The sequence below is a fragment of the Perissodus microlepis genome, chromosome 16, assembly GCF_051167445.1.
Source record: "Perissodus microlepis isolate ML-2025 ecotype Zambia chromosome 16, ASM5116744v1, whole genome shotgun sequence".
Lineage (NCBI taxonomy): Eukaryota > Metazoa > Chordata > Actinopteri > Cichliformes > Cichlidae > Perissodus > Perissodus microlepis.
In genome coordinates this window covers 1,481,454-1,509,266 of record NC_140476.1, presented here as the reverse complement: position 1 = coordinate 1,509,266, position 27,813 = coordinate 1,481,454, and the positions used below count along the sequence as shown (strand labels likewise).

The following is a 27,813-nucleotide window of genomic DNA, read 5'->3' as shown; positions in this document are numbered from 1 at the left end:
TTTTATAGACTTCTTACTTATGTTTCTTGAATATTGAATATTATCTTATTATGGGATGCATAAATCAAACTGTTTCAGTGCTGTTATTTAGTAATACAAGCAAAAACTTTATGAAAGACATCACTAAAATGTTACAGGAACACAGAAAGTGAATAATACTCTTCTTGCCTATTCTTCTTATTATAAATGGCCAATGCAATTGTTACCATAGGAACATGGTAGTGTAAACACCGAAATGAGCTCAAACTTCCTGGTCCACCTTTTGCAATCGTGTCACTGCTATGCAGATGACACCCAGCTCTATCTGTCCATGAAGCCAGATAACACACACCAATGAGTTAAACTGCAGGAATGTCTTAAAGACATAAAGACCTGGATGGCCGCTAACTTTCTGCTTCTTAATTCAGATCAAACTGAGGTTATTGTACTCGGCCCTGAAAAGCTTAGAAATATGGTCTCTAAGCAGATTCTTCCTCTGGATGGCATTACCTTGGCCTCCAGTAACGCTGTGAGGAACCTTGGAGTCATTTTTGACCAGCACATGTCCTTCAACGCACATATTAAACAAATATGTAAGACTGCTTTCTTCCATTTGCGCAACATCTCTAAAATTAGAAATATCCTGTCTCAGAGTGACGCTGAAAAACTAGTTCATGCATTTATTACTTCCAGGCTGGACGACTGTAATTCATTATTATCAGGATGTCCTAAAAACTCCCTGAAAAGCCTTCAGCTAATCCAAAATGCTGCAGCAAGAGTCCTGACAGGGACTAGAAGGAGAGAGCATATTTCTCCTGTTTTGGCTTCCTGTTAAATCCAGAATTCAAAATCCTGCTCCTCACATACAAGGTCTTAAATAATCAGGCCCCATCTTATCTTAATGACCTTGTAGTACCATATCACCCTATTAGAGCACTTCGCTCTCACACTGCAGGCCTACTTGTTGTTCCTAGAGTATTTAAAAGTAGAATGGGAGGCAGAGCCTTCAGTTTTCAGGCCCCTCTTCTGTGGAACCAGCTTCCAGTTTGGGTTCAGGAGACCTGCCCGCCCCTCCCTCAGCCTGGTTCTGATGGAGGTCTTTTCCTGTTAAAAAGGAGTTTTTCCTTCTTGTTCATATGGATGGTTGATGGTTGGTGTTTTCTCTGTTTTTTTGTAGCACTTTGAGCTGACAGCCGTTGTGATTCGGTGCTACATAAATAAAACTGAATTGAATAGATGTCAACATTTATCTGCTGCACCAAGCATTTTAGACACTGACCATCTCAAGCCTGACTACATACTGTGAATTCTGGGTAATTTAAGACCGTTTACAAAATGAAATAAATCCCTATTTATGGGATATTTCTTATTACTGTTACAAGTGTAATAAAAAATATAAACAAAGGAGAATCATTGAAAAGAATACACTAAGCTGCAAACCTACAGCAGTACTTTGATGCTGTGGTTTCTAGTTTTGGCGTTGTCTGCTTGTCCTAATCATTCACTCAGCTACAGGATGATTTCATTGGAAAAACAAAAACAGCTGATATCACTGAAGTCCATATTGAGAGGGGGTTTTCTTCTTACTGTTGTTTCATAACAATGCCAGCAAATCATAATTTATGACATTTTGTTGTGTCCCATTAGTCAAATTAGGTGTCACTGACTGTTCTCATAGCGACACCAGCCTGATCGTGTCTTCACACCAAATATCAAGTTTTGGTTTGGCAGAGATGCAGACTGATGCTAATTTGTGCAGAGCAACGCAAACAGAGGCAAGTGTATCTGCACGAGTTCACCTCATTGGGCTGCAGACACCTGCGAGTTCTCCTGATAGGCTGACAATCAGAAATGAGGAACATCTTTACTGTCACGTTCTCTAAGGAGCTGCACCCACAAGAACTTCTCAGCTCAGTGCTTTCAAACAGTGGACGAACTCTGGAGGATTTCCTGGTACATTAGTAAAAACAATAAGGACACTTTATTCACAAGCTGATTACAAACGTACAGAAAAAATGAATGTTTAACAGAACCAAAAGAAAAAAATCAGGAAACAACAAAAAGCACAAAATAAATGCCAAACGCTACAAAAAGGTTGAAGCACAGATACCAGAAACACAGGAAGTCACAAAGGAAACAAAGAGCAAACCAGACGATCAGACAGAGTTAATTATTTCAACATTATGTGAAATATATATCTTAGTACTGCTGTTTATTTCTCAGTTTATGGCTGCAGATTACAGCTGTGAAGCCCTAAACTGGCTCTACTTAAAGATTAGAAGTTACTGTCACACGGCCTAATAAAGAAGACGTGAAAACACTTTGTGTTGTCAGCAGATCAAAGTGTAATTAAATGTATTGATTGAACAGGTATTCTTGTGTTTTTGTTCCAGCATCCAAACGAGTACAAACAGACTCAGCAGCTTCCTTCTACACTTCAAATTAAGAGCAAAAACATTCAGTTTTTTCTTCACCCAAAGAAAACATCATAACATTAGTAACTTTACATTTCATTTGTGACGAGAGTAACGAGCTCATCTATAACCTGCCCCCCCAGCACAGGTCTGTGTTGCACTTCCAATATGCTGCAAAGTTGTGACCATGTTGGTTGAGCCACGTCAAAATTAGAGCCGTGTTTGTGTCACAGAAACTGACTTTATGATCAACCTTTGCACCCCTCAAACACATCATCAAGTTGGCCGATGACACGACTGTGGTGGGTCTCATCTGCAAGAACGATGAGTGAGCATACAGAGAGGAGGTGCAGCAGCTAATGGACAGAGTCAACAACCCGTCTCTGAATGTGGACAAAACAAAGGATTCAGAAGAAGATTGTTGGATTCAGAGGGATCACTGTCCACTAACCCTAACACTTAACATCGATGGATCCTCTGTGAAGGTCGTTAAAAGCACCAAATTCCTTGGTGTTCACCTGGCGGAGAACCTCTCCTGGTCCCTCAACACCAGCTCCATAACTAAGAAGGCCCAGCAGTGTCTCTACTTCCTGTGGAAGCTGAGGACAGCCCATCTCCCTCCATCCATTGTCACCACCTTCTACAGAGGGACTATCGAGAGCATCCCGAGCAGCTGCATCACTGTCTGGTTGCTAAGTGCACTGTATCAGATCGCAGTACCCTACAGCAGCTGAGAAGATCACTGGAGCCTCTCTTCCCTCCATCACAGACACCTATCACACCTGCTCCATCCGCAAAGCCACCAGCATCGTGGAGGACCCCACACACTCCTCACACACACTCCTCACACACTCCCCTCACACACTCCCCTCACCCAGCTGCCTTCTGGAAAGAAGTACTGGAGCATCCAGGCCCTCACTGCCCGACCCAGGAACAGCTTCTTCCCCCAAACCATACGTCTCACACACACACACACCTTCATACATCAAGTTACTATTTGCACAGTGTTCGGCCCGCTGTCATTGTTGCACTTTTCTGTTGCACTGTTGTATCTGTATTGTCCTGTTCTGCTCAGTGTTTCACTGCTTTTCATTCGTGTTTTGCAGTTTTTGCACACTTGCACTTCATGCAGTCCTGTGTTGACTGTCTGTTATATGTCATATGTAGCACCAGGGTGCTTCACTGTGTGCTGTGCCACTGCACATGGTGGAAACGACAATACCGAGGATTAATTGGTGGTTAGAAACAGAAGGGGAACACAGCACAGCTGAAAGCACTCAAGACTGTAAGACAGAGAGGGGATATAACCTGAAACAAGAAACAGGAGAAACCCAACTATCCAAGTAAAACAGGAAACAGAAACTCTGCCTTAAAAACACACACTAGAGTGAAGACTGGAGGGCACAGGGACAGAAAGGAGGTCAAAGGTTATCAATCCTACTCAAAGACTTTATCTGCAGCAGCATCAACATGACACAAAATCTAGCTGCTTACTGACGATAACATGTTTTCCTGTAAACAAACAGGTTAGTTTGTTGTCCAGAACTAGGAGAGTGCAGCCGCATGAACAGATGGAAAAAGGCCCCAGAACTCAAAAAAGATTGTTTACAATTCTATGCAGTAAATTTCTATCAACAGCTGAGAAAAAGTATGCAAATTGTTTCAGTCAGAGAACTGCAGATTCGAGTCATCTTCACGTCGTAGCAATTATCCAAACTACATCCTTTAACTGCATCCGTGTCCCTACTTTCCTGCTAATGGGCGGGAACACGAATCGTTGAGCTGACATCACTTTAAAGAAAACACTTTACACTTTGGATGTTTGGCTTCAGGGAGTTTTGGATAATCAGAGCAGTCGAGAATCATAAAGGAAAGACCTGCCTGAAACCAACCAGCCTGACGGGGAGGAAATAAAGTAATAAATGTAGCGGACAGTAACTGTGCTGGATCATACACAACCAGCTGGGCAGACAAAAAGTCTTGTACAAGCTACACAAATGTGTTTAGACAACTATGATCCACAACTGTTATGATATATTACTTTGTTTTATTTGACACAGTATGAAGTTCTTTACTTTCATGTCACAGACACAGGTTTGTTTCAAACGTGCTGCTGCCAAAAGTTCCATTAAGATCCTGGTAAACCAGTCGAATCTGAAGGCAGAAATTCAATGACACCTTCTTGTGTTTTTAAGGATGAGACTGGGAACAAATCCAGCCTCCAAACTGACTGAGTTTCCCTTTTTATCACCAAAGGAGAGCTCCTGTTTGACAATAATCCATCCCTCTTTTTCCACTCAGTCATTTAGAGCGATGCTTGCATGAGACTAGAGGTGGGAATCACCATACATCCCACGATACGATATTATCACAATACTTAACGCACGATACGATATTATTGCAATTTTTTAAAATATTTTGCGATATTCAGATTCTGTACATAAAGGTAAACTTCATCTAATATCAAAGTCTCACACTCAGTCTTTCTCTCATTTCAGTCAGTTTTATTGTTGACAAACTGAACGGTTTGTATTATAGTCTAGTCCAATTATAGCTATTCTGAACTATGCAATTTATGAAAACTATGCAGCCCCTTCAGCAACTGAAGAATTTGAAAGTAAATTAAAACAAAATACAATTTTACATTAAATAAAAAAGTTTTAAACTTAATTAAAATAAAACATGTCTTAAATTAAAATAAGTGAACTGTCATGTTTATTGCTACCAAAAAAAAGTTAAACACATTTGGACAGTGAAGGAATGTCAGGATTCTTGCTCAGAAAAAGGATCAACATGCTCTGAAGTCAGAGCACAAAAACCTTTTTTGTAACAAAATATCGATTTCTGCTGTCCCTGTATCGATACATTATTAGCAAACAAAATAGCACGATACTACACAGTATCGATTTTTTCCCCCACCCCTACATGAGACGTGTGGTCAATGCAGTAAAACAGCACACAGTTAAATACAGCACACAGTTAAATACAGCACACAGTTAAATACAGCACACATTTTCCTCTGCCCACTAAAAAAGGAAAATCTCTTCACTATGTAAGCAGCATAAACGGGTCCGATCATCAATATTAACCATGAAAGACCCAAAACAATGTAATATTCACTACTTCATCTCTGTTACAGAGTTTTAATTTTACCATCTGCTGAAGTCACATTAAGTTGTAAGAAAACAACAAAAATACTGTATTTGTAAACAAACATTTATTTCCTGTTAGGTTATTAAATCCATGTAATTAATAAATATTTAATGAATTTAAACCACTTGAATAAAGATCTGCAATGAGAAATCACGCCACACCTTTGTCACACCTTTCTTTCTATATTAGGCCAATAAACATGTTTCATTTTTTATCTGTATCTTTTTTTAAAAAGCAACTTAACTGCTATGATGTGGGCGTGATATACAAAGGCTTTTAAATCCAGGAAAGCTTATTTAATAGGTCTGTACGTTCTGCTTCAGTTTCACTGCTGACATCTCAGGAGAGCTCCTCAAAGGAGACCTTCACATGAAGGCTGGAGGCTCCTTTCAGAGCTGCATCAATGATAAAACTGCTCAACTGGCTTTTGTAATGCAGCCGAATCTGAACTGAAGAGGAAAAGCTGCATCACTTTAAATGAAGACAAATGTGTCTGCGTGCCATCAAGCAGGGGTTTAAATCAAAACTGGTAAACAAAGAACATAAAGAATCCTGCAGCATAAACGTTCATATGAATTATTCGTGCAGCGACTCAGAAACACGTCAAACATGTGAATCGTCCAAAGGAATCATGCAGTAAAGAGTTTTTGAAAGCACAGACGTACCCAGTGGCGAGCCCATGCAGGTGCCTCCGTTTAGGCAGTAGTCTGTGCAGTGGTTGACCTCACAACGCTCCCCTGAAAAGTCAGGCCAGCAGTAGCACCTCCAGTCTCCTTTCTCATTGGCTAAGCAGCGGCCTCCATTCTCACAGGGGGGGCGGCACAGTTCACCTTCACAGCGGCAAAGTTTGTATCATTTACTGCAGCGCCATGTGCACAGTCACGTGATATTTAACAGTGTTATGGAGCTAATGTGAGACAGCAACACGCACAGAAGTGTGAACCTCAGACTGCATGCAGTTATCACCAGCGTGTTCACTAAACACATCGTGACGCTTTAGAAAGCTGCTCATTGTTATATATTCAAAGTCAATATTACTGTCAACAGTTATATTAAGATACCTGAGACGTTGACATCATTGCAGGTGCCGTTCACCAGCACCTTCCCCTCTGGACAGGTGCACCTGGCACCAGTCGGGTTGAGCAAACACATGAAATCACAGGACATTCTGGAGCATGGATTGGGTCCTGTGGAGAAACAACGGAGGAGATCATCTGTGATGCTGAACAAGAACAACTTTTCTTTCTGTGAAACGTGCAGTTGTTCTTTTTTAATAGAGCTATTGAAGTGTTGTAGGCTTCAGAGGTACAGCACATGAATCATTTACACATTCATCTTCACATTGAATAATCAAAACTGTATAACTGATGTGTCACCTTTAGAAGTGCTGCTTTTAGCAGACACAGGACGACATGTTCATGTTGTGAATCAAACTGCTTTAACTCTGGTTTCTGTTCTGGTGGTCATGAAACAGGCAAACACAACTCAACATAATGTTTGAATGAAGCTGCTGTCAGAGGTTCACATCCACTCATCGTGAGCATGAATGTCATCTACATGCACCCTCATTAAAACTGGGTTTGCGCCACTCTTCTTCACAGTTCATTTGAATTGGTTGGTTTTTTGGGTCGGACCTGGTGTTCACCCTGCTTCATCCCAAAACCAGCTCTGATCATTGTCCGGTTCAAGTTTCATCCGTCTCGCTGTCAGTCTGAGGGTAGCCCTTCAGGTTTTTTATCGTCATATTCACAGAAACATGAGAATGAAATTCTTCTTTTGGTGCCAAACAGAAAGATGCATGTATAAAACTGATAACTATAATAAATGATCATTTAAAAACAACAGAAACAATTATAAAGAACTACATTAAGTACAATAAAAGAAATACAATATAAATCGAAGATAGAAATAAAATAAGAAGAATCTGAGCTGCAGGGCAAATGTACATATTTATCCAATCTATGCTACGTCAGCATGTAGGTGGGGTCTTTGATGGAGGCAGCTGTGGACTGATGGTAGATCCTCTGCAGAGATGGTGCTGGAGTCCTAATGATGTTTTTGGCAGTCTTTAGCACTCTGTGCAGGTGCAGTGGTGTTACTGCACCACACGGTGATGCAGCTGGTCAGGATGGCCTCAACCATGCAGCTGTAGAAGCTCCTCAGTCTCCTCCGTAAATGCAGCCACTGATGGCCCCTCGAAACCCGCTGTGTGGTGTTAAATGTTCCTCCCTGCTCAGGTAGGTGGAGTGCCCATGTGTGTAGTAATGTTAGCTGAAGTTACCAATCCTGGCAGACCGGGGCGCAGTGTGTAGACAGTTTGTGGAACGACGGCGTTGAGTGCAGAACTATAGTCAACAACAAGCAGGGACAGGCTGAAGACAGAAGCTTCAGAGACACAGAGAGGTCACCCAGGGATGTGACCTGGTCCTGCTGACTCACGAGGGCTGATCTTCCTCAGTGCTCCCAATAACTTACTTATATGCAACCGTTTGAACTGATGATCATGGAAATGTCTCCAAGAGACTTTCTCATTTTGTGTGAATCTAAAACTGTCCTTCATGCTGTTCTGTCAAACAAATCCTTCTTCTGCTGCACACCGAGCAGAACGAACCCTGAGATCCATTTATTGAAAGGTTTAAGAGAGTTTATTTATATATTCAGTTTAAAGGATGACGATAAAAGAGAGAAATCAAAATCTCTGCAATCTCTTACATATCGAGCCTTTATGTCTTATCTTCTTGCAAGCTAAGCACATGTTGTGCCCTCAGACTCCACAGTGTACACTAATGAGTCTGTAGGGAGGAACAGCTGTCGTTTAAGTGAAAACCTGACCGAGGCTGAGCTCTCTCACGCTTTCTCATCATTAACACCAGAGATGGAACCAATAACTGCCATGCTTTATCACCTGGAGGAAGTGAGAGGACGGACGTGGCTGTATTGATCAGAACAGTGCGACTGCTCTTGCTCTTGACGAAGGCGGTCGCACTTTTCTCCTCCTCCTCCTCTCCCTTAGCTTCCCTGCTTAGCCTCTTATGTCCTTGTCTAGTCTCGTGTTTTTTTGTATTACTTTTCCCTGGAACACTCTCTCACAGTCTGTTCTCTAAAACCTAAAAGAGGAATTATGGATTTGATCAACTGGTCCCTAAATGCAATTGACACCCCTTTCTCAACGAGAAGTCTGGGCTCGGGTGAGCCTGAGTGCTGAAGGTATCTACCTATTCGGAACCATGGTAACAGGGTTCTGGCTGATCGGAGCTGGCTTGGCCCTGACTTATCGAAGAATTAAGAAAGCGGAACCGGCTGTTCAAACCCCCACAAGGCTGCCCGCTGGGATTGAAACGATGGGAGAGGCGTGAGTTTCTCAAAATGGGCTCATTGAGTCAGCACGGATAAGATCTTGGAAAGGCTACGGCTGCTGTGAATACTCAGAATGAGATCTCTGACTGCAGACTGGATTACATCTCGGAAGGGCTAGCCCAGAATAACATCTCTGGGCGCAAATTCGATGACATCTCGGGGAGGCACACTGTGGTCGTGAGTTCTCAGAAATCGGCTCCTTGAGCACAAGAAATGAACGCAAGTATGGAGAAGCTCGCGGCTCTCCAACGGGAGATTGAGAGACCAGTGTTGGACTGTAGAACTGCTTTGAAATTCATATGAGCTGTTCGCTTTTTACCATCACATGAAGTGATGGTAAAAAAAAAGCACCATCACTTCATGCGGACACCCTCTCGGCGCCAGCTGCAGTCGCAAGGCTGGAGCTGAACAACAACACCCATTCCATGCAAGGCCACCTGGGTTGGCTGGAAAACTGTTTACTTAGCCTGGCAGGGCGAAGGACACTGTCTCAGCTGAACTCTGGACACGCACACACATACATATACACTGATATGCACTCACTCATCCCCCCTCCCTTTCCAAACGCCTTCGATGCTTGTTCCCTCCTGGGAACACGGCGGGTCTGGGCCCGCGCTGGAATGGTAGCGCTGGGCAGGATGGCTGCTGTGTTTGCTTCGGATTACTCCTCACCCCCCACCCGACCCTGTGGTTTGTCACATGTTCCATAATGTTGTGCTGTGGACATTTATGTGCTTTTTGTGCAGAGGAGTTTTTTTGTTTCCTGTTCTCATGCTGTCCTCCCAGGAGCTCAGCATGAGCAGAGGTCTCTTTTTTTCCTCTTGTACTTTCCCATTGTAGTGTATATTTCAGTATTTTTTTCTGTAACGCTACCGATCTCTGACCTGTATCTTCATGTGATGTCTGTGTTGTGTGTGTAAGGTCGGGGGTGTGTGTGTGTGTGTCCTATTACACTGCAGGGCAACCTGCACGTGGCGAATAAAGCCTTGATTGATTGATTGAACAGGTTAGTGGTTTATGTTGCACACGTGAAACACGCAGCTAAATATAATTTATATCTATAAAGCATCATTTCACAATATTAGTCCAGTTGTTTCGTTAAAATATGTAGAACTAAACTTTTTATCGAAAACTTAATTGTTCACTAATCGTAAATTTATCTTAATCCACAGTCCTGCATACTGCATGACTCCAGTTTTCATCATCATCATCATCATCATGGTTTATTTATATAGCACTTTAAAAACACACAAGGCTGACCAAAGTGCTGAACAATAGAAACATAATAGATACCATAAGAATAATAAATACGATAAAATATTAAACATAGCGAAAACAATAAAATATAAGTAAATACAAGTCAGTCAACCACTGAGTCAAAGCCAGTGAATAAAAATGCGTTTTCAATCTGGATTTAAAAACCCGCCCTGATGAAGATCGCCTAATGTGAAGAGGAAGATTATTCCAAAGCTTTGGAGCCACGATAGAAAACGCTCGGTCTCCTCTCAGTTTCAGCCGTGATTTGGGGACTGAGAGCAACGGCTGCTCAGCTGACCGGAGCGAACGAGTGGGGACGAAGGGCTTTAGCAGATCAGACAAATATGCAGGTGCAAGACCATTTAAGGATTTAAAAACCAATAAAAGAAATGAATCCTAAATTCAATTGGTTTTGTTTGTTTGTTTGTGGCAAACTGCATTACATCCTAATATGTCAAATAACATTAATAATAAAAATAATATTGTCCTAAAAACTGATACCAGATAAATAAAATGAATTGATCGATTTTTAATAAAATAATGACTTTTTCACTGTTGAGCATCGCTCAGCTGCTCACAGTGAATAATATCATTTATAGTTTGCTCTATAAAACAGCTCCACATGTTTCACTCGGCACAGTTTTTAAAACAATCTCTCAGGTTTGCTGAATATTCGTCTTTAGCTTATTTGTCAGACGTGCAGCAGGTGGATGAATTTCTCTGTTAAACAGAGCTGATGTCTCTTCACCACATTCATGTTATTTTTCCAGGGTCAACGTGTTGCCGTGAACAGACCAACATTAGCCAAATGGGACATTTAAAAGTTGTCAGCCAGATGTTAAAGTAAACAAGCAACAAAGCATCCAGAGAGAGATTTTATCTGATAGTTTCATGAAACAGGCACAAATAGAGAAACGTGTTTCTATTTGTTGTACACACACATTTCTAACCTTATATTTAATGTTTGATGACTCTCAGAGTTCCCTGAGGGAGGCTGGTTCCTCTAAAGTCTGTGTGATGGTCAAATTTAGGATAGTGCCTGGAGCCCTCTTATAGTTGTGTGGAGATGCAGAGGGAACTGTAACTGTACATTGTTGTCACATTGTTTATATAATGTGGTCTGGACATCAGTGGTCCTTCAACATCCACACATCCATCACTGAAATCTTAAAGTTTTAATAAAACTCATCCCGTACTGGTTGGAACAGCTGGACCTCACCTCTCACACATACACACACACAATAAATGATTGTTGTTATGTTTATCATAAACCTAAATATCGTGCTACTGCTGTCAGTCCAGGCTACGTCCACACGTACACGGGTATTTTTGAAAACGGAGATTTTCCATTTTCGTTTTAAAAAATAATCCCGTCCACACGTAAAGGCAGAAATGAAGGAAAACGCTGCTAGGAACATGCCAAAGCAACAGGTGGCGATATATTCCTAACCGTGTAGAAATGTTGGCCAATCAGAAGTCTAGAAGCCTCGGTGGGAAATAGTAAACAAGGATGGGGCATAGAAGCAGAACCGAGTCGTATGTGTGGAGGGACACTAACTGTGTGTGTGTATGTAAGCATTTAAACACTGCAGAGAGTACAAGTAACAGTAACAGTATTGTAGAAATTCATTTCACCGAAACAATAACGTGGCGCACAGTGTGACGTCAAAAAAGGCGCACACCTTTGACGCTGCGTTTTCTGCGTTTTTCTCGTCCACACGTAAACGCAAAAACGGAGTTTTCAAAAATCTCCGTTTTCAGTGACCGAAAACGCCGTTTACGTGTGGACGAAAGGTGCAAACGCATAGAAAAATCTGCGTTTTCAAAAATACCCGGGTACGTGTGGACGTAGCCCCAGTACGTGTGGTTGGTTACCAACTGCTGATGGTTGCATTTATCATTTACCTCGTCTGCTGTTCTAGTCATTCATTCATAAATATGATCAGTGGCTGTTTATGTGTGTTTGTGTTTATAAGAAGTCTTTAGAACATCAAAGGAACAAATAACAACCATAGAACTGAATTACAAACACAATTACCAAGTAAATAAGTAATCAAACTTCAACTGACTGAACTGCGTTTCCTCTTCTACTCTAAAGGGACATTTTACAGATAAACAGTGAACATCAGGGCAGCTTACCGTCCTGCTGTTTGTAACGGTGGGAGATGAAAACATTAGTGGGCTTCTCCACCCCCAAACTGAGAAACTCCACAGACTGTTTCCCATACTTGTGAATCTTGAAGACCTCGTGTTTTAACCCGGTTCCATAAATGTAGTCCTCAAATATATCGATTCTGTACGGCTGGGAGATTCCTAAACATCCAGCAGAGAAAAGAAAGCAGATAAAATCAGGTTTCTGCACACCTGCAGCTTTGGGATTATAAAGTTTGTATGCTGAGGTGCACGGACGAAGGACGACTGTGTTGTGTGAGAGGATTGGTGCTAACAGACATTGTTTAGAACCTTAACCTCGTGCCACATAAAAGCAATATTAATCTGGCAATTATTTGATAAATAAAGTTGAGAAAAACAAAGAAGCATGAAACGAATTTGTGTAGATGAAAAAGTTTTCCATTTGTGTTTACCGTGTCTGTCGCTGATTGTCACCAGAGGGTCCGAGCCATCCAATCTCATGCTCCCTATCTGCGAGAGCTCAGGATCAGCCCAGTAAATACGCTGGTTGAAATAATCAATGGCCAGCCCTGTGGGAGGATGAAGGTAAGAGATTCATTTACCTGACAAATTACACACAGATCACTGTGGAGTCCCTCAGAGGAGGAGACCTTAAGGTCAGGACGGTTACAGCACCAACGTTTCTCCGTCTGATTGCTTGTGTTGTGTTTAAAATCCTGAGAAATGACGGCGCCTTTTGATCACGATGAGCTTTTTTACAATTTCACTGTTTCCCAGAAGTCTGACCGTATAATTGAGCACAAGGCTGCAGCATTTAAATAGCTGTGCATTTTTCCACTGATGATGAATTCCTCTTTGTGTGACCAAGACAGATCATAGCATCCTTGAATTTAAGGAGGCCAAAGCAGCTCTTCAAAACTAGATCAGCACTAAGTGCTTCCCTACAGGCGTACAACACATCCCGAGCAGCTGTACGCTGCTGCGTGCGCGCTGCTTTGGATATCTATATATATATATATCTCCATATATATATCTCCATATATATATATATATGGATATTAGGGGTGCAACGATACACAAAATTCACGGTTCGGTCCGATACTTTGGTGTCACGGTTCGATATTTTTTCGATACAAAGAAAATGTTCATGCTTTTTTAATTTGTCATTTATTAAAATTATAAATATATATTTTTAACTCAAAAGTACAGTTTTTAAATTTAATGTTGCTGAAACAACAAAGTAATAAAAAAAAATAAATCTATCTGATGGAGGAATCCCTCATCTTTGGAAAAGAGAGTTTATTACAGAGAAATGGCTCTTTCCAAAATAAAAGCTATACTATACGCTTCTTCTGGGCTATATTCTCAGCAGCATATTAAACATATCAGGTCCCCATAAGGAGAATCCTGTGCTAACGGCTGTCTAAATGACTCGGGTAAAGTTTGTAGCATGCGTGCTTGTTGTTTTTGTCTGCTTCCACTTGTCTTTGCACTAGGATGATGTCGGAGTAAATGTGCAGTCATATTCGTTGTGTTCCCACTAGTGCTGTCAGCGTTAATCTGAAATGACGTTAACGCCACAACACGGCAAATCTCCGTTAACGATCTACGGCGGATCGCCCCGTGCGTGGGGCTGGACGGCCAACACGTTAACGAGCTAACTGCGCTAACGCACTAGTTCCCACCAATGTAATTGAGCATTGCGTGGCACATCCGACATATTGTTTTACTTTTGTCCATGACGCGCTTACCTTCAGGGTCATACTTCACATGAAGACCAAAATAGTTCCAAAGGCCAGATCTGAATGAGGGTGGGGGAGGTTCAATTTGCCATGTTGCAACGAGCTTAGCTTCTGTCTTGCTAGCTTGTGCTGCGCTCAGTGAATCTGCGTTCGACTACTCCGCCTAGGCTGCACTGTCGAGCGCAGATCCACTGAGCGCTCAACACAGACAGCATCGTCAGAAGGAAAGTTGATAAAATAAATTAAAAATTTGTATTGTTCGATGCATATGCGTACCGAACCGGAAGCACTGTATCGAACGGTTCAATATCGATACGAGTATCGTTGCACCCCTAATGGAGATATATATATATATATATATATATATATATATATATATTTAAATACCATTTGATTCTTTAGAATAACAGACAGTCTGCATGCAGAACTTTATTTCATATATAACTGCAAACGTCACGTGACGCTGCAGGCGAAACACATCGTGTGTGTAAGTGTTACATATGTTGACAGAATATTGTTATTTAATCAGGTATTTATTAGCAATAACAAACACGAGTTTATATTGAAGCTCTGCTATGTGGAATTTGCATGTTGTGCATCAAATGTGTTGCTTTGGTGTATAAACTGTGCACAAATAAAGAACGTGCAGATATCAGCCCAACGACACTGTGCTGTGTTACTTTTTATCTTTATTTTTATGATCGTTCAATCATTTCAGTAACTGGAAATTAAAAAGTTATTGAATAATTATTGATGGACAGGTATTGGCCAGAGATATCAGAACACACACAGTTCATTCATAAAATTCCCAACATTTTATATGACTTCAAAATTAATGATGAACTTTTTAAAAAATTTTCCAATAATGTGGTTCAACAAAAGGAATAAACGAGCCACGCACCAGTGGGTCTCCTCAGGTTTTTCTCCAGCATCACTCTGCGCAGTGAGCCATCCATGGCTGATTCCTCGATCTGAGAATGATCACCGATCACGCTCCAGTACATCATTCTGCGAGGAACCAAAATCAGCTTCTTGTAAATAACAACAAATATGCATTTATTTTACAGATACATGCTCAGTATCACAGCTACTGCAACCAGCAGTGTTTGGTCTCGTTTTTGTGTTAATATCATATGTTTTACAGTTATAATAATATTAAAAAGTAAACAGGTTATTTTTTAAGACAGCGTCAGGAGCTGAGACGATGAGGAAAACCAAAGACTCATTAGCAGAGCGACGTGTCACAGCTGTGCGCCGCTTTGACGTTGTTGTAACACCTTTGTTGGAGCAGGTCTGGCGAGTTTAAGTGATGTAAGAGGAAATGTAACCGATTAACCTGCCAAGCGGAGCGGCTGAGTAATTAATAACATGCTACTGAGTATTATGTAATGTGAAATTGATTACATTTTCGAAAACAGCGGCTCATTACAGGATTAAATAATGGTGCTCTGGCAGAAACATCTGTGAAGTTGAATATTGTGTAATGTGTACTTACCCCCTGGTGGGGTTGACGGCGATGGCGTACGGCTCTCCAGCTATATCAGTAATCAGGCGGGTGCAGTTCGGTCCTTTAAGCTGGCCCACATTTATGGAATATCGTAATTTAGTCCAGTGGGCTGTGTAATAACTAAACCAGTGCATCCGGGAGTGATCGGTCCAATAAATGTTTCCTGTAATCCAGTCAGCAGAAATATCTCGGGGTCGCCGGAAGTCTGAGCACTGCAACCGATAAGAGTCACAACGTCAGGCGCTCCGGGCGCTCGTGCACACGCTGATTCAAAGTGAGACGTAGCGGCGCAGTATGTGAAACTAAAACACGGATTTTTTTAAACACATTTTTCTTTTTCTTCCTAATAAGCACAAAATTAAAATATAATAAAAAATACTCACAATATTTCGGACATTTGTTTTGCTCTGACTTCTTTCCAAATTGTCTTTGTAAAAAATCCCACCAGGGTTGAACTGGGTCGCCCAGATAAACTTTTGGTGGTGAAACAGAACATCCATCCCAATAATTCGGGCATTGTCCTCAATGTGCGTGGGCAGCCTGTATCCGAGGCTCTGGTTAAAGGGATACAGGAAGCTGCGGATCTCGGTGTCGTTGGACACGTAGAACACTCGTTCCTCCGGTCCTGCCGGTGAGTCGTTCACGTGTTAAAAAGTAAAACCATTCATTAAAACGACTCGCGTCCACAGAGAAGTCACCACAGTGGATACACTGAGTTTTCTTAGCATACCTCTTGCTACACAGTTGCCGTTGATCTCCTTAAAATTCCGGTCACATGAGCACTTATAGGATCCTTTAGTGTTCGTGCAGTAATGAGGACAAGCGTCAAACTGCAGACATTCATTTATCTCTGCAAAAAAGTACAGCCTCATTTATGATGCTGCAAATGCAGAGTTTTCCACGTAACTGTGTGCATGCATGACATTTACAAACACGTTATAAAGTCACAGCAATCGTTTCCATTACGACCGTTTATTTCCCCAGTTTTACTGAGGTTTGACTCACAAACTCACCTGTTGACAGCTGGCAGGTTTTATCAGGACTAAACTCGCTCAAAATGAACAACAGGCACCAACAAGTTTCCTCTAAACTAACTGAAGCAACAGATACGTAATAAGTAAATATGTAAAATGCTCTTAAGTTTATTTTTATAGCACATTTCAGTCAGTTTCATGTAAAACGCCACTAAAGTAAATAAAATGCACAACAATGATGCAGTAAAATATAGAAAAACAAATAAAATAAGTCAATAAAAACAACTAAAACAACAACAGCTAAGGCTGTCAGTGTGTGCTAAAAGCCAGACCATAGAAACTACACGATACACGGTTACCTTCACACTGGCCCGTCTTCTGATTCCTCTTGAAGCCAGGTTTGCACTGACATATGGAATTAGCATTTGTCTGGTTGCAGATGGCGTCCTCTCCACACGGATTGGTTTTCTTTCCACATACATCTCCACTGGAAACTACAAATAAAGGCAGATTACACATCAGCCCTGCTGGGCTCCTCCTTTCATGTGCAAAAGCCAAAGGAGCATCTCCATCTTTTACAAAGCACACTGCAGGCACGGGCGCACACGTATTAGCATAAATAACAAAACATTCTGTCTAAAACGAGGAACAGCTTCGCTTTCTGATAACGCCGCGGTAACATTTGGTACTTTTCATCTCACCGACGGCTCCTTTGACGTGTCCGCTAAAGTCAGCTTGTGCCGTACTTACATGCCTTGCAGTCTTGCTCATCTGAGCCGCCGTCCCCGCAGTCACTGAACAGGTCGCACTGCAGCTGGATCGGGACGCAGCGGCGGTTACTGCAGGAAAACTCTGTCTTCCCACAGGGCCGAGGTCTTCCAGCCACGACCTCTGCTTCAGTGCACACAGACCGAGAGCCGACATCAGCTCATGAGAAACAGCCTACCTGCGTTTGACGTAGCACGCTGAACACTTTGAAATCATCATGAAGTCAGTTTAGTGTTTACTACTTTGAAGCGACATCCCGGAGTCTCTTTATTTGCTGGCAGGTCGTTTTGCAAGTGTTTGAAATAAATCAGAGAAAGAGCTTTTTGACTGTATTTGTTAATTATTCAAACTAAAAACTAGGGATGGGCACCGGTACTGACATAAACGGTAGCAACCAGACCGAAAAGCAGCGCACATTTCGGTGCTTTATTTCGGTGCTTTTTTTCCCTGAGCTGTCACACACTTTGAATTCTAGCCAATCATTTTACGTTTCCGAGGATAGTAGGCGGGCCCAGGTACGTACGTTCTTTTAGAGCAGAGCTACAGATTAAAAATGCAAAAGTCTGGCTGTACTTCACAGCAAAAGATGCAAACTCAGCAGCAACAAGTGCTTTAAGCTGATACTGTGATACTGTCAAAGGAGGTAACACCTCGAATCTGATGAAACACCTGGCGATGCATAGCGTTTTCTTTAAAAGCCGAGAAATGCGCCGTATTTGATAGCTTGCTGCGAGACCTCACACCGAGCACATCTACTGCGGGTGTGGTGCCTGTTATCGGACCCGGAGTTAGCAACATCCCCCAAGAACCCGAAGAGGAGAGTCCTGGCCCCTAGCCCTGCCAGTGTAGCAGAAATGATGAGGATGATGATGCAGCAGCAGCCGTTCTTCTCTGCGTGAGTAGCTTAATGTTGTTCGTGTGTAATTTACGTTGAGTAGGCTAACCACGTTATTACATTAATGCATGTAAGGTGAACTAGCAAACACCGTCGTAGCTACATGCGGCTGTCTTCTTGTTTGATGGCAGATGCTCCCTTCACCCTGGCCAAAAAAGCTAAAATGACCAAAGAAAAAGTGGAAAACAGTTAAACATGAGAGGTTTTTGGACAAAGTTTGTGTTTTTTCCATTGATTAAGCACTGCTTCCAGCCAAGAGTGATACCATATATGCCCTATAGCTGCAGAAAAGGCTAACATTGTTATCTTTTTACAAAAAAACAGCTGAACATGAGAGGTTTTTGGACCAATTTTGTGTTCTCCATTCTTTAAGCACCGGTTTGAGCACCGTTTAAGCACCGGCACCGTTTCAAAAGTACCGGTTTGGCACCGGTATCGGATAAAACCTAAACGATACCCATCCCTACTAAAAACTGTTGAGGTGTTTCACACGTTTTGCTTTTGTTTAAATTAACGGTTTCGTCCTCAGAGAACATAAGAAAAAGTTTGCCATCCTCCTCCAATAACAGACAGAGATAAAGAATATCATACAGCGACGAAGCCGCGGATGAAGAGATTAACAGGATTAAGCTCAGATTGAACAGAAGGATAGAAGCGGAAGCACAGAATTCTTAGAGGTAATGAAGTGATGGAGGAGATGGATCAGTGTATCGATGGAAGCAGAGAGGGAGATGAGAGAGCGATGGAGGAGAGCAGAGATGCGTCCTCTCCTTCCTGTCTGTGATTATTCACACAAAGCTGTGGAGGACACAGGCTGGGAGCGCTCGTGTGTTTGAAAAGCATTTTCACTTTCACCACAAAAATCTGCAGGAATAAATTGTAAACTGTGTTAAGTGCACCAAACGTGGCTCCCGTTTAACATGCAGTCACAGTCCTTTTTCTGCCTTTCAGATTCTTCTGCAGCACATTTAGACTCCTGGTACACGAGCACACAGCCTCACACGGTGTAGGACCAACAAGCCTCCTGCTCTGCAGAATGTTCAACGTTCAGTTATTTTAGTTAAACAACATAAGAGAGAAAAATAAATCTCTGTCATTCAACAACTAAACAGACGCTTCATTGTTGGTGCTTCTTTTTCTCCCAACTCCAATTATCATCCTCACAGAACGAAACAATACTTGTGCTTCAAGGACGGCTGCATCAAGGGCGCTTTTAACCTTCTGCACTTAATTTGATGAATAAAGCGTCGTTGAACTTTCACACTAATACCACTCGAGGCATCATTAGACCCGTGCTGGTGCGGTTTGCGCTCACCACACTCTTCTTCGTCCGAGTTGTCGCCGCAGTCGTCCACTTTGTTGCAGACCTGGTCCGTGCGCAGACACACGTGATCGTTTCGACAGCGGAACGGCCTCGTGGGGGGGCAGGGAAGCTTCGCTGGAGGACAAAAGACACAAACGGCTAATGGAGATGTCCTTCAGTGGAACTATAAATAAATTAATAAGTGCATCAAATCTTTTATGAAAAGACAATGAACCTTTCCCTCTCGGGAGATCGAAAAGCAGAGGTCTATAAAATATGCATCGTCTGCTTCAAAGGAAATTCTTGTGAGTGACAATCTCAACCCACCACACATGTCCGCGTCCTCGTCAGAGTTATCTCCGCAATCATCCTTGCCGTCGCACACCCACGTGTGGAGTTTGCACAAGGTGTTGTTGCAAATGAATTCATCAGCTCGGCAGAAGAAGGCTGCTGCAATCGAAGAGTGCAACGAGACATTTAGCGCCGCGAACACGCCAACGGTAAAAACAGTGCATTCAAAGGAGAACAGGAGTCACAAATGGCCCATTACAGGATTCTAGTAACAGATGCTTCTACATAATGATCCTGACAATGTGGATCATTCCCACCAACACCAGCAGAACCTGCTTCTATTCCTGTCTCTCCTCCCGTCTCAGAGTCGTCTTCCTCTGCTGTTTCAGCCCTTTTATCATTAAATGCTGTGCAGCCGCTCAAATCAATTCTCTGTTCAGTTATACAAATGAGACTTTTTTACCTTCAGACATCACCTGTCACCTACCCTGGCCGCAGTTTTCTTCATCGCTGTGGTCCATGCAGTCCAGCACGTCGTCGCAGCGCCAGCGCCGAGGGATGCAGTGGGCCCGATTCAGACACAGGAACTCGTCTTCTCTGCACTCCTTCACACAGCCGATCTGTTAGCAAAGACACAGGCGCAGCCAGCAGGCGTTCTCATCAACATACAGACGCCACAAAGGGAGCAGCACTGCAGAACCATGAAGGTTTATGTCACCGCAGCCACGCGAGCACAAAAGATGCTAAATGTTTTTAATTCGGGAGCCTTTTTATCTCGAGGACCTCGACCTAACATATGCACAACTCTGCATAGAATCATATCTCTTAATACGTGCTCCTCAATGAGTGCACCAAACCCTCAAGGATAAGATGGGAAAAGGTCAGGCGTATGCCACACTGTTATGAGAGCGTTTATGCCATCTGACTGCAGACTGCACAATAACACAGACGGATATATTAAAGGCTTCAATCATTTCACTCCAGAACAAAGAAGTAAGAGAGTTAAAACACATAAAAATACAGTTTTAGTCTCTCTCTGTTGCATAACTCATAAAGACACCATTCACTCCTTTTCTCTGCTCGTTTGTTTATTTTCATCTTCACGGCCACAAACTGGGAAACTGTACAATTCAAATTTAAAAACAGAGTCTAATGATTTGAAAATACTTAATGTTGTTGCAACAGTACAAAATGCGTTTTGTTTTTTAATTTGATGGCAGCAAAATGCTTCAGTAAAGCTGAAGCAGCAAATGTTTGTGAGCCAACACTTCAGCTAAACCATCGTCCTGCTTTGTCCTGAGATGAGTTCATTCATCATCATCTCATGTCTAGAAAAAGCACCGATTGGTCCTCGGTTCATGCATGAAAAGCAGCTTTCTGATTACCTGGTACTGCAACACTATGTTACTACAGTTTAAGGGGGATTCTCTGACCTCATCCGAGCCGTCCAGGCAGTTGTCGTGTCCGTCGCAGCGCAGGCTGGCCGACACGCAGCCGCCGCTGGTGCACACGTACTCGTTGACCGAGCAGGACGGCACAACTGCAGAAGAGAAGAGTGTTACAGGGAGATGCTCCGAGGAACGACTCAGAGTTTGTCACAGGTGGATCTGTGAGACTGTGGTTGGTTGGAGACAGCAGTGACCTCACACAGAGTACACTCTGAGCTATTCACAGTGGACAAAAAGAAAATGTTTCTTTGACCTACAAAAGAATAATAACTATAAATTGAATTCTTCACGCTTGCAATACAAACAATGTTGTGGACAACAAAGGTTGCACAAAGGAGGACGGCTCTGTGGTTCGGTGTGTGGTGGGAGGTTTCTTCACCTGTTTCCTGGCAGTTTTTTTCATCTTCACCCATCTTGCAATCTTCCTGTCCGTCACACAGCCACTTCATCGAGATGCACAGGTTGTTGTGACAGCGAAACTGGTCGTCTGAGCAGTGTGCCTCACAGCCTTTCTGCAATTAAACACAGAGAAAAACATCAAGGACGCAGACACCTACACGTCCAACGTCCAGCAGCCTGACTGTTTCCTGTTCAGCCCCCCTGCTGGGCGGAAACAGAAAACGACATCATACATAATCCACAGCGTAGCATACAGGACGCTAGAACAGCTTACGCAGAGGAGTTTGACACAATCGGTCGCAATGAAGGAACGCAGCGAAGGGCTGACAAACGTTCACATGAACGCAACCGTTGTTCTAACACAAACCGACCTACACTGCTGGAACCGCGCAGCGCCCCCGACGCCACGTGCACGCTGTGGCTCAGGAGGCGAAGCGCGTCTTCAATCTGTGTCTGTGAGCACAGAGTGAGGACTACACGTGTGGTTTTAGAAAAGCTGTTTAAATGTGCATGTGGTTTATAGTGCAGAGCACTTTAAGTGATCGATACGACTACAAAGCTGCATAAATGCAGTCCATTACAAACTAATGATGTAACCGCTGTTAAATACTATTTCCAGAGCAAAGTCTGGTGCTCAGTGAGGCTTAAAAGGGACCAACAGGTGACGAGGTTTTTAGAAAGTATTTCAAATAGCGTTTAAAAAATGATTTACATTGATTCCAAAGCAGCCGGCAGCCTCTCCGAATGAGAAATAAATAAAAACAGAAATAAAGCCTCAGAGTTTTATCCCGTTGGGACTGAAAATAAATGCATGCACTTTTCTTAAAAGCAGCTAAACTTCATGATGCATTGAATCCAGCATGAATGCAGCCAGCATTGTTCTTCCCCACATTTATGTAAACACAGGTGGCTCCTGTGAATGCCCGAGTTTAAAAATAACTGCTGATTGAAAGGAAACTTTCTCTCCTCAAACTATTTGACTGCACTGACCCACAAAGCTGGCGCCGGGGAGCCACATAATAAAGGGTTAATTAGGGTGGCACTAGTTTGCATGGAGGAGGATTATATGTAAAAATTGCTGTGCAAATGTTGAACAGAGCAATAAATTAACACGAATAATGAATGGTAATAACAAGGCTTTGTCCTTGAATTATGCATCGTTATCACTGATGGAGCATTTTTATATGAATCCCACAAAAATCTCTTTACGCCATGAAATGCCAGATAAAGCCACATTTAAGTTCTTCACACATTACAAGAGTGTAAAATTATAACAGAAATTTGAGGCTTTGAAGCATCTTTATGGACAAAACAGGCCGTCTTTGTGCTGCTGAAAGGCACGGGGAGGATTAGGATTTACAAAAGGAAACGAATACGAGGCTTTTCATGCACTAATGTACTTGAAGGTGCAACAATTCATCGTGGCGATGCTTCCTGTCCAGCATTGTTTTGGAATATAGCGACCATGACGAGGAGATTTGGATCAGCGCGGTGAATTATGCCCACAATGGGATTATTTTCTTTGCAGGCGCCAATATAGCCATCTAATTTCACTTCTCTTTTCCAATTTGGATATTTAATGCGTGCTTGTGCTGCACGCTCAGATAGTGACAGACATTTTCCAGGGATCAATTGCAGACTAAATTACACTATCCATATGCTATAATTTGGCTCATGTACACTGTGATTTGTACGCGTTAAGCCTCTATGTCCTTTTGTGTGTGTCTACAATAGCACATTTATGTGACCTGTAATTTTCATGTTACTTATTATTGACCCCCATCATTTGACAGCATTAGCACTGATGTGATGCATAGGGACCCACTCACGCCTTGTTAGCAGCTCAATTTATAATAACTGTTATACATGAACTGATAATTAATTCAAATTCAGTGTGTTCATATTTTACTATTTACAAACAATGAACTGATAATTAATAATGCCTGATGTAATTACACTATTATGGTAAATAACACAGTAAATGTGTGTTTATTGATTTCATTGGTTTTTGTGCTAAAACTATGTTTGATGCATGGCTGATTAGCACGCTCTGAAGGCGCACATACTCCACATATGTGGTAGAGTTAATAATTAATGACTACCAGATGTTATTGCTGCATAATAAAGGTTTCACTGGTGGCATCTTTTAAAGTTTAGACTCACAGCAGTAAACCAGGCGGCAAACAAAACTACAGCTGGAAATAAAAGTAAACAGAGGATCAGTCCTCATACGCTCGCACCTTAAAAGTCACTGACCGATGCAGTTTAGCCTAAAACACCCGAACACGTGATTATTCATTCACAAATATTGACGCATTAGTCAGTTTCTAATGTCGAGAGCGGAGGGACAGAGATGGGTTCACGTCTCCCAACGATCCTGCTTCATCTGACTCAGCGTTTTGAGTTTTTACATATTTTGATGTTTATGGTTTATGTTTAAGTTCATTATGTTTTCTAAGTTCATTTCTATTATGCCGAGGATGCTGTTACGGGTCATTGTTTCTTAGACGTGTTTCATGTCTGCGTGTCTTATGTTGTCATGTTGTGTTGTCATGTCGATGTCTCATCATGTTTCCTGTTTTATTTTGAAGAGGTCTGGTGTCCCATGTTCGTGGTGTTTAGTTTCACTCCCCTGTGGCGTCATTATGTTTATTCTAATCAGCTGTTCCCCTTCATCACCTCCTGTGTGTGTTTACACTCGTTCCTCGCTCGATCGCCTGCTTTGTTTCCAGGTTTATGGATTCTTGTCAGGTCTTCAGGTCTTCAGGTTCCTTTTTATATTTAGCTTATTTTAGGTTATTGTTTACTACCTGCTTTCAGTTAATATTAAGTCTGTTTGCACGCTTTGTTTCATCTGCATTTGGATCCACTCTCCACACAGTCTGCCTCAACCTGTGACAAAATTGTCTGAACATCCAGCCTTCTGTGCTAAAAGTGAGCTTTTCCATCTTTGCTGAGATATAATCAAAGTATAGTTGTGATTAGTGTGTTAAATGTAGATGAGTTTGTGTGTGTAGATGCGGACCAAGTTTGACCTTGATGTGTGTGTGGGTGGCCACAGGAATGTGGAAATTTTGTAAAGCGCTTTACACATCCACACATTCACACACAGGTGGTGGCAGCTACATTGTTATTAACCTCTGTCTCTCTTCCACAGCATGTCTTTTATCCTGTCTTCCTTCTCTCACCCCAACCGGTCGCAGCAGATGGCCCCGCCCCTCCCTGAGCCTGGTTCTGCCGGAGGTTTCTTCCTGTTAAAAGGGAGTTTTTCCTTCCCACTGTCGCCAAAGTGCTTGCTCATAGGGGGTCATATGATTGTTGGGTTTTTCTCTGTATCTATGAAGCGCCTTGAGGCGACTTTTGTTGTGATTTGGCGCTATATAAATAAAATTGAATTGAATTGAATTGTAGCCACAGCCGCCCTGGGGCGCACTGACAGAGGCGAGGCTGCCGGACACTGGCGCCACCGGGCCCTCTGACCACCACCAGTAGGTAACGGGTGAAGTGTCTTGCCCAACGACACAACGACCGAGACTGTCGGAGCCGGGGCTCGAACCGGCAACCTTCCGATTACAAGACGAACTCCCAACTCGCAAGATCACCCGGGTTAGGACTTTTTTAACAGCTGATCCTGACTTCCTGTATTAGGTTGTTGGTCCCGCAGAATAAAACCAATGTCTGTTGTTTCCTCATTTTATGAACAACAAAAAGAAAAACAAACTAAATACATGAATGTTTCATAATATAAGGTTAATATAAACCTCATCTGAATTATCCAAGCAGTCGTAGTCTCCGTCACAGCGGAATCGGGAGGAGATGCAGTCGCCGTTGGCACAGGCAAAGTCCTTGTGGTTACAGGTGACGGGCTCTGAGTAGGAAGAAGACACAAAATCAACCATGTGATTCTTTTCCCAGCGTCACTCTCAGCAAACTGTCATCAGCCAAACGCTCCGTGTTTAGGATCACACGCTAATGCCTCGGCAAAACCGCCGTTTTATCTAATTAGAGTCATTTTGTATTAGAAGTGGATGAACTGGCAAAGCTGATCAAGATGTAAATACATTCATTTCTACGCTGACAACAAGCGGAGCAGCGCGCTCTCTGAAGCCAACAATCTTGTATTTGCCATTTAGTCTGTCCCCGAGGACGATATTAGGACGCAGCTAAACAGCTGCATCACATCCTCCCCCCGTTATCGTGGACTCTTGGCTAACTCTGGGTGTGTGTTACGAGCTGTGCTGTAACCCAGACTCCCAGCAGGCATTGCAGCAAAATCTGATTTGCAGCCTCTCTATTTTCTCCGAGTCCACCTGTTTAATTCTGCACCGTCAAACACTTGACTGGCTTTTATTTGCATTTTAAGTGACATTAATAGGTTTGGAGAATAAGCATCTAATAAATCGCATACATTATGCACACTCAGCAAAGGCGCACGTCTAATGTGCAGACAAAAGCCTTCCCCTCACACAGGCAGACACCAGGAAATTTAACAAGCTGGGTTTCCGGCATCATTTCAAACGGAAATAAAAAGTTTTCGCCCAAAAGTGATGATGAATATCCAAACAAATCAAAAGAAGAAAGAACGTGTGGCTCACAGAGAAACAGCACAGATGATAACAGCTTTCCTGAGATGGGCCTGGATGGTTTGCATGTGTGTGTGTTGGAGAGAGGTGTGGCTGAGTCACCGGGAGCAGCAGTCAGCTGTCCTCAGAGAACTGCATTTCTTCTGACCCTCTGGGATTCAAACGACCTCTGACTAGGGCTGCTCAATTAATCGAATTTTAATCTCGATTACGATCTGGGCTTTCAACGATCATTAAAAATGACTGAGCCGATTATTAGCCCCTCCCTCGTGCTTTACTCTCGTGCTGCTCCGTGTGGCAAATCGAGCGCACCTCTCTGCATTTCGAACACGTGTCACAACAATTAAGAGCAGCGGTCTCCAACCTTTTTGCGCCACGGACCGGTTTATGCCCGACAATATTTTCACGGACCGGCCTTTAAGGTGTCGCGGATAAATACAACAAAATAAAACTAGTACCGGTACCGAAAAAAAGAAGATTTATTCATAACACACGTGAAAAGACCCAGGAAAACCGAGTAAATGATAAAAACGATAACAAAATAACGCTGAAAACCGATAAAAACCCTGAAAACTATACATTTCTCACCCGAGCCTCAACTCTCGCGGCCCGGTACCAAACGACTCACGGACCGGTACCAGTCCGAGGCCCGGGGGTTGGGGACCGCTGATTAAGAGGACCCGAGGGAAGCTCGGAAAGCTAAGCAGAAGTTATTTGGAGAGGAGAGTGACTGCCGTTGGTTGAAAAGAGAGGTAAAAAAACTTCAGTGGTGTGGAAACATTATGGGTTGGCGGAGTCAGACGTGGATCAAGTAGACACAGTGTGTAAACTTTGCTGCAGTGTCGTAGCTGCACCACAGAGCAACACTGCAAAGTTCACTAAACACAGATGTTTACATTTTTCATTTATTTTTTATATTGCAAACATTTGCACTGTTATCAGTATTTGCACTATTTTATATTATTTTTTGAAGTCATTATTCAACACATTGTTATTGTTAAATAAATATCGTCAAATAATCGTGATTATCATTTTTGCCATAATCGAGCAGCCCTACCTCTGACCTCACATGAGGCTCCAGTACAGACAGCTGGTACTGGTGTACTGGTCCCAAATAGCTCTCTACAGGTGTCACTGTCCCAGTTAGCCCTCAGGATATATAGCCCTGCCTTTTCTTTGTGCTTGGTTGCATTCTCTGCATGTGCTGCTTGGTGTTTGTGCAAGTCTCTGTGCCTTCTTTGGATTTGATCCCAGGCTGTGAGAGTTTACTCTTTCTGGATTATAATGTTTATTGTGTTTTTGGACTTTGTGCTTCTGGGAGTTTTGTGAGCGGTGAGTTCTCTGCCTCCTGCGTCTGGATCCTCTAAATCTACGATCCACACAGCGAAGGATGAGGACAGGTCGTTCCACGACACCTCGGGTTAAGGTCACGCCCCTGTGGCAGCAGACCACACGAGAGCTGGATGGGCAACCAGCTCTCGTGTCATTTAGTTCACTTTGATAATAAAAAATAAAAAGCGTTCTCTCACTCTCAGAGAAATGTAGGTCTTAGATTACAGACAGAAGCATTTCCTCTGAGTGCAGAAGGAGATCCGTGAACCCGCACAGCT

At 42.6% G+C, this 27,813-nt stretch overlaps 1 protein-coding gene across 5 annotated transcripts in view; it reads right to left on the bottom strand.

Annotated features, from left to right (window-relative positions):
* lrp1bb (low density lipoprotein receptor-related protein 1Bb) overlaps nucleotides 1-27,813 on the bottom strand; it is a 263,247-nt gene that overhangs the window by 11,958 nt on the left and 223,476 nt on the right. For 3 of the 5 annotated variants that reach the window (XM_084907632.1, XM_084907629.1, XM_084907633.1), the window contains 16 exons: nucleotides 25,382-25,488; nucleotides 21,601-21,733; nucleotides 21,207-21,313; nucleotides 20,261-20,393; nucleotides 19,810-19,932; nucleotides 19,495-19,617; nucleotides 17,267-17,410; nucleotides 16,876-17,010; nucleotides 16,273-16,392; nucleotides 15,926-16,167; nucleotides 15,531-15,754; nucleotides 14,937-15,043; nucleotides 12,746-12,862; nucleotides 12,300-12,473; nucleotides 6,608-6,733; nucleotides 6,212-6,376 (listed from right to left, as the gene is read on the bottom strand). In XM_084907632.1, coding sequence (XP_084763758.1) covers nucleotides 6,212-6,376; nucleotides 6,608-6,733; nucleotides 12,300-12,473; nucleotides 12,746-12,862; nucleotides 14,937-15,043; nucleotides 15,531-15,754; nucleotides 15,926-16,167; nucleotides 16,273-16,392; nucleotides 16,876-17,010; nucleotides 17,267-17,410; nucleotides 19,495-19,617; nucleotides 19,810-19,932; nucleotides 20,261-20,393; nucleotides 21,207-21,313; nucleotides 21,601-21,733; nucleotides 25,382-25,488 — 2,280 coding nt within the window. The remainder of the gene's footprint in view (nucleotides 1-6,211; nucleotides 6,377-6,607; nucleotides 6,734-12,299; nucleotides 12,474-12,745; nucleotides 12,863-14,936; nucleotides 15,044-15,530; nucleotides 15,755-15,925; nucleotides 16,168-16,272; nucleotides 16,393-16,875; nucleotides 17,011-17,266; nucleotides 17,411-19,494; nucleotides 19,618-19,809; nucleotides 19,933-20,260; nucleotides 20,394-21,206; nucleotides 21,314-21,600; nucleotides 21,734-25,381; nucleotides 25,489-27,813) is intronic. The other 2 variants (XM_084907630.1, XM_084907631.1) reach the window with 2 other exon arrangements.